The sequence below is a fragment of the Phlebotomus papatasi genome, chromosome 3, assembly GCF_024763615.1.
Source record: "Phlebotomus papatasi isolate M1 chromosome 3, Ppap_2.1, whole genome shotgun sequence".
Classification (NCBI taxonomy): Eukaryota; Metazoa; Arthropoda; class Insecta; order Diptera; family Psychodidae; genus Phlebotomus; species Phlebotomus papatasi.
The window spans coordinates 70,884,100-70,896,438 of NC_077224.1; the positions used below are offsets into that span (position 1 = coordinate 70,884,100).

Below are 12,339 nucleotides of genomic sequence, written 5' to 3' on the forward strand. Positions count from 1 at the left end.
TCAAAATTCGATCTATTTGTTGATAAAAAGGTAGACTTGGACCGCAAAATTTGTTATAAATTGATTTATAGCATTAATGCGAAAAATTAATGCGATTTTCCCTTTAATTTTTTAATGTGAAAAATATTTATGCTTTATGTAAATTTAAACTTATTTTTGCAGGCTAAGTCCACTTCTTTAGGGTAGAGTCAGTACTTTTTCGCCAGTAAGCACTTTTTCGCCACCTACAAATAAAATCACTTTTTCAGGGAATTATGAGCTCATGGAACTACGAAATGACTATTACTTCGTAACCTCTAGTCCAACGGATCAGAAAACCATAACTGGTGGTCCACCGACTAGATTATTTGCAAGTTAATTGAAGAAATTGTCGACAAGGTGAACAGTCACCAAAAAAATATGGAGTTCTTAATAAACTTGTCAACGCTCAGACAAAGTGTCTTGCAATATTTTATGTTTTTGCAGTACAGTATTTGATATTTTTTCACTGAAAGTAACTTTGTTATTAACTAAGCTTCGCTCTAATATAATTATTTAATAATGTTTTCCAAAAAAAATAAAGAAATACGGATGTGGTGAAATAGGGCTTATTTTTTTCGGTTGTGTAAGTACTTTTCGCCACTCATTTTTCCAAGCATTTTACAAGTGGCGCTCCTCGCGGAATTTAGTTGAAACAGACGTAATTGTCAATTGATTTTTGTCGCAAACAAAAAATGTGCAAAAAATCATTCGAAATACTCTAATAATTGTCTAATATAGGTGTTAAATAAGAAAAGTACTGTGCAATGTGCTTTTGCGGGTTTTCGAAAGCTGCTGTTTCCTGAAAACCAATTAAAAACAAGTGGCGAAAAAGTGCTTACACAGTGGCGAAAAAGTGTTTACAAAGTGGCGAAAAGTACTGAAACATGCATTGTTGCAGGAAATGTATTTTTTCAACTAGATGCCCAAAAATTCCCGGAAAGTCTCCTGGTTCATTAGAGAGACAATGCTTCAAAGCACTTGTACAGAAAATTTCTTTTTATTTCGACAAAAATTGTAAGAATTACAAGGGTACAAAACCTTAAGGTGGCGAACCCTACCCTATCAATAAACAGAAAAACCCCAAATATTAAGTGATTCAAAGACACAAATAACATATTTGGACTCTAACAAGCGACAATTAATGTAAATCCCATTAAAATTTTAATGTGCAAGTGTGATAACGCCGTTAGAAAGTAAATCCAAAGATTCCCTTTGAATTTCTCCCCAAAAAGTTTTTTAAACACCATCGACATTTTTGTATCAGTTTGAACAAATTATTAAATCCTCTGCAAGCTTTACATATTTTATAAAATCTTTCCTTTATACTGTGTATGGTCAAGTTTTCCAAGAAGAAAGAGTAAACAAAATGTAAACAAAGATAAAACTAAAAGTATCAAATACAAATATTTTATAACCGTACATCAACATCGCTGTTCTAGAGGCAAAAAATCTATCTGTCGGAATTTAACAAATAATACTGACATAGCAAGAGATAGAATTTTCCATTTCGATTGCATTTAGAAAATTCCCCCGTGAACTGAATACTTAAAGAATAGTCACGTAAATTGCAGGGGAAATAAGAGAAATTCTCCTTCAGGCATTTTTGATCACTTTCTTGAGGGTTTTCTTTTTTTTGTCTCCTTAGCTTTTCTCTTTAAACGAAGAACTTCTTTTTTATCTAGTGGAAATCGTCCCATATGAATTTCCTGACAATTCTCTGGCATTTGTGTGTTGGAAAAATTTCGCCTGGGAGGCTATATTATTTCTCCCATTATTATTCGTGAGTGTAATGTCGTCAAATAAATTGTTATCTAACTTACGTGTCCGCGGTGCTACGCCTCTTACTCGCTTATAAGACGGGTCGCGCGATATGAGGCTTTGCGGTGGTCGTTGCAATTTCGGACATTTTGATGTCGATGGGCACGCGAGTGTCGTACAGTGTTGGCGCCTGGAGGATGATCCCGGCTGTGCCCACGACGACAGCTATCGTAAAGATCCAGAGGAAGAGTCTGTCCAGCACCATGGCCACAAACTTCCAGTCCTCCTTTACCTAAATGACCGAAAGAAACATTCATGTTGCTTTCATAATTGTTTTTTTTTCTTGTAAGGCTATATTTCTTGCGAGCAACACATATATAATTGGATATACGGCTATTGACAGGTATATTTTACTAGTCAGACTGTAAGATTCCCCAGAAAAGTTATTCAAGTCATTGTCAGGAGGCGTCAGTATCGGGGCAGACCTAGGACAAGGTGGCTGAACCAAATTCAATATCTTGCCTTCGAGCACCTTAGGATCGACCGCGAACATCTTCCTGAAGTGACGGAACTGGAGGATCGATAGGCATGTATTAAACCTGAATGTCCTGGGCCTGCGACCCCGATTGGGACAAACGGTTGAAAATGATTGAATGTCAAGTTTGAGACACTGTCGAAGTCTTACGGCGAAGCAAAGAAAATCTCTCCCTTTTTGATATTAGGTGAGATTCTTAACAATCTCACCTACTATAATCCTAACAAAATTTCATGTCCTCCGATCGACCTCAAACTTGGCCAAAATGTGTTTCAGCACTTCCTGATCACGAATATATGGGGGGCTAAGTTACGTTCCCGGCCGGCCGGCCGTCCGGCCGCTCTTTGGAGCTTAATAGCTCCTAAACTAAAAAAGATATCGACTTGCGGTTTTCGGCAAAGGTTAAATATCGTATGAAAATTGCAACATGGTGCATTGACCCCCCACCCCCCACCCCTCCTTCCGCCATTTTGAAGACCCCCCTTTTTTTGTTTTCTCAATAGCTCCGCCCCTATGGCATCGAGCGGGCTCAAATTTTAGTATGTTATAGCTGGGCCTTAGAGCTTTCCATCAATACCAAACTTAAGGTCCCCCGACCTCCCTGACCCGAGCTATAAGGGTCCAAAAAAAATTTCTTAAAATGGCCATAACTCCGGTTCTAATTGTCAGAATTTAAAAAATGAGGGCTTTTTGGAAAGCTCTCGTGAAATGCCACTTCCTCTTCTAACATCGCAAGTTCATAAAACCACCGCTAGGGGTGCTATTATTAAAAAGAAAATTTTTAAATCTTAAAAGTTAAATAACTCAAAAATTCCTTATGCAATCGGGCTGAAATTTTAATATGTTGTAGCCGTTGATTATACCTATCAAACAAAAAAAACCTTAAGTCGATCCATAACCCCTGACCCGAGCTATAAGGGGTCAAAGTTCGAACATTGACCGGCCTCTATCTCCGGTTCTAATTAACATAGCGACATAAATTTTACCTTTTTGGTTTCGTCTCGATGAGCACTTTCAGATGGAAGTTCATAAATTCACCACAGGTGGCGCTGTAATAGCGTCAAAATTCATCGAAATTCAAAGACATTTTTCTCAAAAACGGCATTGTGCAAGTTAATGAAATTTTAGTATGTTGTAATCCAGTCTAGGACGTTTCCAAAATGGTGCAAATGTGCGCTGTGGTTAAAACAGAACCGGAGATATGAGGGGTCAAAGTTCACGAAATTCAAAAAATCATATCTCCGGTTCTATGTGACCGATTTTGATGAATGAGGGCTTAAACGAAAGGTCTCACCAAATGCTACAACTTTCTAGAATATTTGAACTTCGTGGGACCAACACCAGTAGCGCCACAGTCGAAAAACCAATTTTAATATCACATAACCTCAATTATCTCGACTGTCGCTGAACCGATTTTGATGATTACTTCGACATAATTGTAGAGGACATTTGTCTCTACATTTCGTCCATACATCATTTTCCGCTCAGACTACGCTATCACTCCGATTTTGCCGTTTAAGTGTGAAAAAATTGATTTTTCCCATAATAACGCTTTGAAATCACTCAGATGCCAATTTGACTGCCTCTACTCCACCAAGACACTTAAAATAGGGTTTTAAATGGAAAGTCCCACAAAATACAACAATTCTTTGATATAGTTGAAGTTCAACAAATGACTACTTGGGGCACTCTGGATGAAAAAACGAGTTAAGAAACAAAAAACCTCCCTTATCTTGGCTTCTGAGTAATCGATGAGATCATGTTCTATGGGAAAATTATAGAGAACATTCTCGTCTACATTTCACCCATATATTACTTTTGTGCCAGTTTATCCAAATCCTTGATATTTTGGTTTAAATACAAAATTTGTATAATTTCACGCATTTGATTCAAGATAACTAAATGGCGACTCACAATTTCAGCTCTAAATCGAATTTGCATGCACTCCGAGTTAGCTCACGTTAAGAATCTCACCTACATAAGCCGGTTAGGATTATCTGTCCCTTTTAGAGTTTAATCCCGGTTTTTCGAAGGGTAAGGGATTTTTATATTTTACAACCGGACGTCTTTCTTTTGATATCCAGTCAATTAAAAAGGATTGTACACTAGTCACACCTATGACTTAAGTCGAGAGAAGGCCTAACGGGCCTAACGTAATTACAGTAGACTCTCTCTCAATCGGGAATATGGGACAAAATGTCATCCGGTTTAGCGATAGAATTGAGCGTCAAAGCCTTTGTAAATTCCACAAAAAGCGCTCAATTATAAAGAATCACGATAAAATAGGAAGAACTACAGCGAATTTGAGCGAATTAGCTTCATAATTAAACGTAAAAATTGTCAACAAAATTTGTCGCCCGATTGAGAAAGAGCCGATTGAGTGAAAGTCTACTGTATAATCAAATGAATGATTTGACTTCTTCATAATGATTTGAAGCATCTTCTCCATGGTCACAAAAAACCAAAAGCAAGGCTGAAGTCTCGCAAAAGCTTTTGCCACTCTGTCAAACCACTTGACCAATGGCAAGTCCGCTTGCCATTCACGTGGCTCGTTTTTGGGCAAGACAAACCTAATTTTAGGCCTCGACACGATTATTAATAACTAAATTTCCATCATTTTCCCACTAACTCTACGGCAGAGGTGTGCAAGAATCGTTTGAAACCGAACAAACGTCAAATGAAACTTATGTGTCAATGGTAAAAACGCTACCTGAACAAACTTATTTTGACGTTTTTTTGGTTTCAACGGTTTTTGCGCACCTCTGCACGGAGCCGGATATGCTCAAAAACGTTTGAATGCGCATCATTGAAAATTTCTCTGTGCTCACAGCTACAGGAATTAGGATTTAGCACAGACGTTTAGAATTACGTTTTGTTGGTGTTGTTCCGATGAGTAAATTAACTATTATCAGATTCGGTAAGCGTTGGGGGAAGGAGCAGCTAAGAAAAATCAATTTTTCCAAAAGCTTTCGGTTGGGCTCCAGACTTTCCTCTTCATAAACTCAGAAAAAAAGAGGCTGCGATTAACATTTTTTCGTCATTACTCTAAACACTTTTGGGTGTAAAAATATATCAACATTTTTTAATGTTAATTTTACACCTTTTAAGGGTAATATTTACACCGTTTTCTGATCAATACTGCAGGGTAAAATTAACATTTCCGGAATATTATTTTAACTTTTTCGGATTTCTCTCAGTGTAAGAAAAGAATAGATTTGACCACTGATTAAGGCTTGGAGCCTGATTCGAAACGTTGAGGAAGAAAACCATTTTTTCTCAGCTGCTCTTTTCGCCGACGTTTAATGGATCTTATAATATTTTAAATAACCATAGTAATACCAGGTTTAGCCATATGATACTGTGGCTGAAAGTCGAGGAAGCAGCTTATTGCAAACAAAGAGAAAATTCACATCGTTTGAAGCTTCTTCTGTGCAAACCTTCATTTATTCATTTCCCCTCATCATTTTCCTTTTCAAAAACACGCTGCACACCGAAGGTTAATATAAGTGATTTCTGGATCATGGACGAAAATGGTTTTGAATCATTTCAAATTACGCTTTTCAAGAACAAAACTTTGGAGTTAGAGCAAGTATTTCTTAACCGATTTAGACATTTTAGGATTCGTTGGAAAGTTCTTTGAATCTCTGATAAACGTGATCTCATCTCACTGAACTGAACTAATAATTTTTTTTTTGCAAAAAATCAATTGATTATATTACTTCTGCTGTTTGATGTAAAATGTAATTGAAAGAAGGAGGTAATTTTTGGAATTAAAAATGTAAAAACGTAAAAATTACGTTTTTCTTAAGTGTAAACGTCATGTGAAGTATTTTTTACCTCATCATAAGTCCTTATAAATTATTTTCTCTAACATTTTCCATCTATAAACTGGAGTGACTTTTTAATATTTCTCAATAATGACAATCCAAAACAGAGAACATCGATTCAATATCAATTTGATAAAGGTTTCGTCCAATAAAACCTTTCAGGATGCTTTCACATCAATTGTACCAACATCCGGATGACTTGCTGGGATGATGAGTAGATGAATCAAGGAGGTTACTGGGTCAGAAAATCACGGAGATGTCACTGAATGACAGGGTTAAAGTGCATGATTCAGCTGTCGACATATCACACATGAATCAACTACAATCATTAAATTTTCATGTCCATTGCCTCCTCAAATTGACGTGCATCTTGTAATGTTAGATTTTACAGTCTGATGAAATTTTGTAGAAGGCCGGCTCAAATAAAAATAAATCTCTCAGGCAATGGACAAACTTAAGACAATAATTTTGGATTGAATTGAAACTGAAAAGAATGGGTTTCCTTTCCGATTGAAAGCAGTACAATGGAGGAGATCAGATTTACAAGCGTAAGAGTATTGAAGTTAGGTTTTAGTAAAAGGCATTTAAGTTATGAACAATATCAAACAACTCAGACACCACACCATTTCCCCTTAACTCTTTCGTCTCCTTTGGGACACACTGGGTATCCATGGAAACAACAATCTTTTTAGACTATCTAGAATCGATAAAAATCCGATTCTTCTGGATAAGTACAAACTATAAGGATTTCCAAATCTAGGATATTTTTTGCAGGATTCTAATTAACTCCTGAGCTTAGATATTTTTGGACAAAAATCGTGAATTTTTGATTTTCTGCTTCCTTGGAGATATTGTGACTTTTTTGATATTTCTAGACCCGCCGAATAAGGAAAAACCTCTCGGGGCCAATAGGTATGATAACTAACAATTACAGATTGCATAAATTCGAAAAACAATTTTTTCTTAAATTTTCAAAAAACTTGTTCAAAGTTGATGGGTACTCTCGTCCCCAAAAATCTAGAGGTCAAATGTAAGGTTATCCCGCCAATGCCCGCCATTTGCTATTTGACACCAACCTTGTAACAAAATTCCAAGCGGGAGCGACATTTTTGCCAATATGGCCGATAATTTTGACATTTGGCAGCGAGGGAGATTGTTTTCAAGGAAGTTTTTCCTATTCTTCCTGATTTTGGTGAATTCTGATTGTGCAGGAAGTGTCTTTTATGCTTTTGAGAAAGCTTAATGTGTCTGCAATAACATCGTGTTGAAAGAAATGTGTTTTAAAGTGTTATGTGTAAAATATTATGAGGAATCTGTTTATAAGCAGGAGCTGGGTGTCTTTTTTTAGCACTTCCTGGACATCCCACAAGATACTGGCCAATAATTCTTCTTGTTTTAGTGAACAACATTATAAAGGAGTCCTTTGAAACGCACAAATAGTTTACGAAATCGATAATATTGGCTTTGGGAAAATTGAAGTTTGTATCCTTTGCGTTCTTTTGGGGACGAGAGTACCCTTGAGTTTTTCAATTTCCCAGAGGAGGAAAAAATTCTTTCTCTGTAAAACTAGCATATTTGACCACTAAGAGTTACAATGAAGTGAGTTTTACTGAAATTCTTCGCTGGATATGTTGTGGTCCGGAAAGAGTTAATCCTAGCCATTTTCCCGCTAGTTTAGTTGTTTTGTTTGATGAGAATAAGAGGTTAAAAGCGTTAGAAAGAGTAATTTAGGTACTCAACTCACCCTCGTACTCTCCTCTTCCTTTTTGGTGTGGTCGGCGATGTACGTAACGCCGTCCATGGCCTTGTGTAGTTCTGGGCAGGTATGCCACCGATGGCGTCGAGAGTGGCTGGTCCCTGGCGCCGGTGGTACGTCAGCGGTGCCGGAGCTACAGGGTGCGCTTGGGTCCGTGGCAGTGGTTTGTGAAGCGACACCAGCCGCTATTGTAGGCGGTGGTGGCGGTGGCAGATTAGGTGATAGTACGGTATCCACTGTGGACACGTGCTGATGACGCCGTGATGGTGTCAGTGTAGCAATGGATAGAGGCTCTGTCGATCCGTCCAGCAGATCCGTCTGGAAGGTGAGTGGCAGCTCATCCAGCAGATGGCGATGATGATGGTGTCGACGTGGGGAACAGGGTCCTGAGTCTCCATGAAGCTTGCACGAACCCAGACCCAGTGGATCACTTGAGTCCAGCAGATGGTGATCCAACAAGAGGCTGGGATCGAAGTTCGTTAGTGCCACAGATGGTGGCAATGGCGGAATGGGGTCCCTCAGTTCCAGCCCATTGCACGTTCTCACCATGTACCGATGGGAGCTTAAACAGAACCATTAGATAGCAGTTCATGGGGAGGCACATTGGGAAAAGTGCCCTTATTTCGTACGATCCCAAGCTTCGTAAAAACTAAATTAAAATCTACACTGAAAGAAATCCGAAAAAGTTAAAATAACATTCCGGAAATGTTAATTTTATCCTGCATTATTGATCCGAAATCGGTGTAAATATTACCCTTTTAGGTGTATTAGGGGTTAAAGTTACCCTTTTTCATACTAATTTTACACTTAAAAAGGTGTAAAATTAACATAAAAAATGTTGATATATTTTTACACTTGAAAAGTGTTAAAGTTACGAGGAAAAAAAGTTAATCGCACCCCCTTTTTCTCAGTGTAGGCGCTTTTTAACACAGTTTTCCCCAAGTTTTTTTAAAGGTGCGATGAACCATATTTATTGAGAAACATAGGAAAAAATTAGTCATTACGAAGCTTGGGATCGTACGAAGCATGGGAACTTTCCCCTAATTTTATTCTCGGAAAGTTCTTTTGGAAATTTTCCTGACACATTAAATTTATAATAAGCAAAAAATAGATTGGTTAAAATTCTACAAATATAAAAATCATCCATACAATGACTTGTGTATTTTGTCGATAGGGTAAATGTCTTAATTCAAAACCATTTCTAGGCGCTTTAACTTTGGCAGAAGATTCAACACATTAAGTTCATATTTTTTCTGAGGAGAATTACAAAATTTGCTCCTTGACTCTTCTAGAATGTTACTGTTCAGTGGAAATTCTTTAGATATAATGTGAAAACTTCCTAAATACAAGAAAAATACGCGAGCGTAAAATGCTTCAATTGGAAACATATTAATCCAAATGGAGACAAGGGAAAGTTTCTAATTGGAGACAAACAGTGTAAGTGAAACCGCGACGAAAGGCTTCCAAAACCTTGTTGAATTGCTCTTGAGTGCATGATTTGTTCTTATTCCTAGTCTTTTCTCCTTCCCCATCTAAAACAATAAGAAAATCTCTTAAAAAAAATCATATTTCCAGGATTTCCTATTGAAGCATTTGCAGACACTTCAGAAATACCCTTTTTATTCACGAAATAGGTGATTATTTCATTTGATAATTTCACGTATCATTAAGAATAAAGATTAGCACTTAATTTAACTAAAACCAGCCACAAATGTAACATTAAATGTTAAACAAAACGAATAAACAACAGTCACCTCATTGTGTTTTTCATTGGAAAACATGGTCGATCGATGAAAAATTCGATGGTGAAAAGGTACACTTTTAATTTTTCTGAAAAATTAACAAATTAAAATTTGTGAATATAAATGGATTTTCGCTTGATTTGGAGCAAAATTAACTAAATAATAAAACTGAGGTATAGAAAATAAATAAATATTATAATTTAGTACTGTATTTATCGTGAAAACAATGATGTTTCCATTTGGAGTAGCGAAAAATTCCATTTGGAGTAGGTTTTGAATTAGCTTAATTTACCCTACTTTAGTCTCCCACCTACATGGAATTTTACTGCTCGAACTTTACAGAGAGAGCAGTATATACAAATCTTCGATTTTTACTCTAATCTCTCCTTGGTTTTGCAGATTACTTAAGCACACATATCGTCCTTATACTAAAAAATCGGTGAATCATTCCTAGTCACGGCGTTTCAAGATCAAAGATCAATACAGAGAAATACAAACTTTATAGATTCGATAATCTAATATCTTTCAACTTATTTAATATATTAAACCGCTAATCTAAATTGATTAGATTTTAGGATAAATGGAAACGTTGCGACATTTAGAGGACAAGCAGAGAGAGAAATAATAACTTTGGGTATCCGAAAGGTCCTTTTTACCCAAAGATAAGTGACCCAAGGACTTCAAGCTTACTTTATCCTTCTCTCTGATGGTTTAAATGAATTGTGAATCAATAATTTTTAAATGATTCATCGTAGAGCTTTGCTAAAGTACGAGAATTTTTCAGATCATTGAAATTAAGTTTGGTTTTGACTTTCTATTTTGCAATTCAAATTAGATTAAATTTCTCTTTTGCAATATATATGACTCAATATTTCATTCAGTCTTAATTTGCATAATCTATTCGGAAATTTCAATCAAGTGCATTTGTGTTTTTAAACCTTTAAACCCTGTTTCAAATTTAGATCTAAACTTTCCTTATACCTGACATTAGGACTCTAAATATAGGACAAGTACATCCTGTCCTATGTAATACCATGCACTCAAAAGTTACTCAATTTTACTAATGGATGATATCCCAAAAAGTCCTTTAGGGAATATCCAGTGCCTCTTCCATTTGAAAATAAGATATATCGACTTGTTCCTCAAATTGCACTTGAATGAATTATTTATTGAGTGCTATGTTCTTAGGAGCAATCTCTCTCGAGAATAGATCATTTTTCGCCTGAAAACTCTTGCAAGCTCTCTTCCAGCATGTTCACACATTGCCATCGGAATCAATTCACATTCTCCTGATTTAAAATTAATTACCATAACTTATAATTGAAATATTTAAACTATTCATGTACGTGGGCAAGTAAATAACTTTTATTTTTAAATGAGAAGTCTAATTAACTCTCTGACACTTGATTGTTTTAATTTAGTTCCGCAAATTTTCATTAGCCTGTAGGGGAATTCTGTAAGAGTATGACAATGTCATATGATAAATTACCAATGTTTGCATTGTAATTTTGGAAGAATTAATCGAAAATCCGAAGGATATCAGTTACTAAGAGCTTCATAAAGTTTCTTGCAGTGGCCATCCGATACTCATTAGGTTTTAATGTTGTCCTGCTCCTGAATTTATTATGAAAATTTATCATATGACATTGTCATATTGTTACAGAATTCCCCTCCTGGAAACCATATGCACTATTTTTTTCTATTTTTATTATGTCTCCAATCATTCGCTATCTCTAATGAGTTAAATGGCTTCTTTTCTCTTGAAGTAATATTTTTATTGCGAAGTGAAAACAAATGAAAAGTTAAAATCTCACTGATACACTGATAGAATTTTTTCTCTGCATGGGGGAACTGTTTTCATTCACAGGTGGCGCTGTCAACTGTTCCTAATTTTTCCTTCTCAAACTTAAATTTAAAATGTTCAGCCATGACGAATAAATCAATATGAAAGTGTTTCTAATCCGTGAATTTTTTAACCCTTTAAGGACGATTGGAACACCGGTGTCCCATAAAGAAAATAATTTTTCCTGACTATCTAAAGTTATTTTTTTCTTATGTCTGTACATAATTATAAAGTAGAAGGTTGAAGGAATCTACAATATTTTTTGCAAGTCTGTAGCTATTCGCTATGGAGTAAATATTTATGCTAAAAAATGGCGAATTTTTAAATTCCCAAATTCATAATTCATTTTATTTATTTTTTATACTTCCAATTTTTTTTAAGCAAAACCCTTTTGGCAATAAAAACTACAATACTCATACGTAATATTTTTCATTAAAGCAAAAAATATTATTCATTGGTATTGTCAGAAATTTTACTTAAATTTTTGGGCTATTTTTGTCCCTATCGTTCATAGAGACACAAAATACACCGAATCAGATTTTGTTGGATTTTCCAAGGTTAGATGTAAGACTTATCATTGATTATGTTTCCCAGTTTAATTTTTATTGTTGATTTTCAGTCCGTAAAAAGTGTCTCGTCGTTAAAGGGTTAATGTGATATAGGGGAACGTTTTGAGGTTTCGAACGCACTCTGGCTTTAAACATTTCATATTTTGCCGTATTCCTTTGATAAATCTGATCTATTTTTGCAGGAAAAATGACTTAAAAATAGCTACAAAATATATTTCAGTTTCATATTAGAGAAATATGGTAAAAGTATGAAGTGTTCAAAACCGAAGTGTGTGCGATGCCTGAAAT

General features: G+C 35.8%; 1 protein-coding gene across 2 annotated transcripts in view; it reads right to left on the reverse strand.

Annotated features, from left to right (window-relative positions):
* Positions 1–1,643: 1,643 nt before the first annotated feature.
* LOC129808206 (acetylcholine receptor subunit alpha-like) overlaps positions 1,644–12,339 on the reverse strand; it is a 170,362-nt gene continuing 159,666 nt past the window's right edge. For both annotated transcript variants that reach the window (XM_055857988.1, XM_055857987.1), the window contains exons 9-10: positions 7,886–8,459; positions 1,644–2,071 (exon numbers count right to left, since the gene is read on the reverse strand). In XM_055857988.1, coding sequence (XP_055713963.1) covers positions 1,871–2,071; positions 7,886–8,459 — 775 coding nt within the window. In that variant the 3' untranslated portion in view covers positions 1,644–1,870. The remainder of the gene's footprint in view (positions 2,072–7,885; positions 8,460–12,339) is intronic.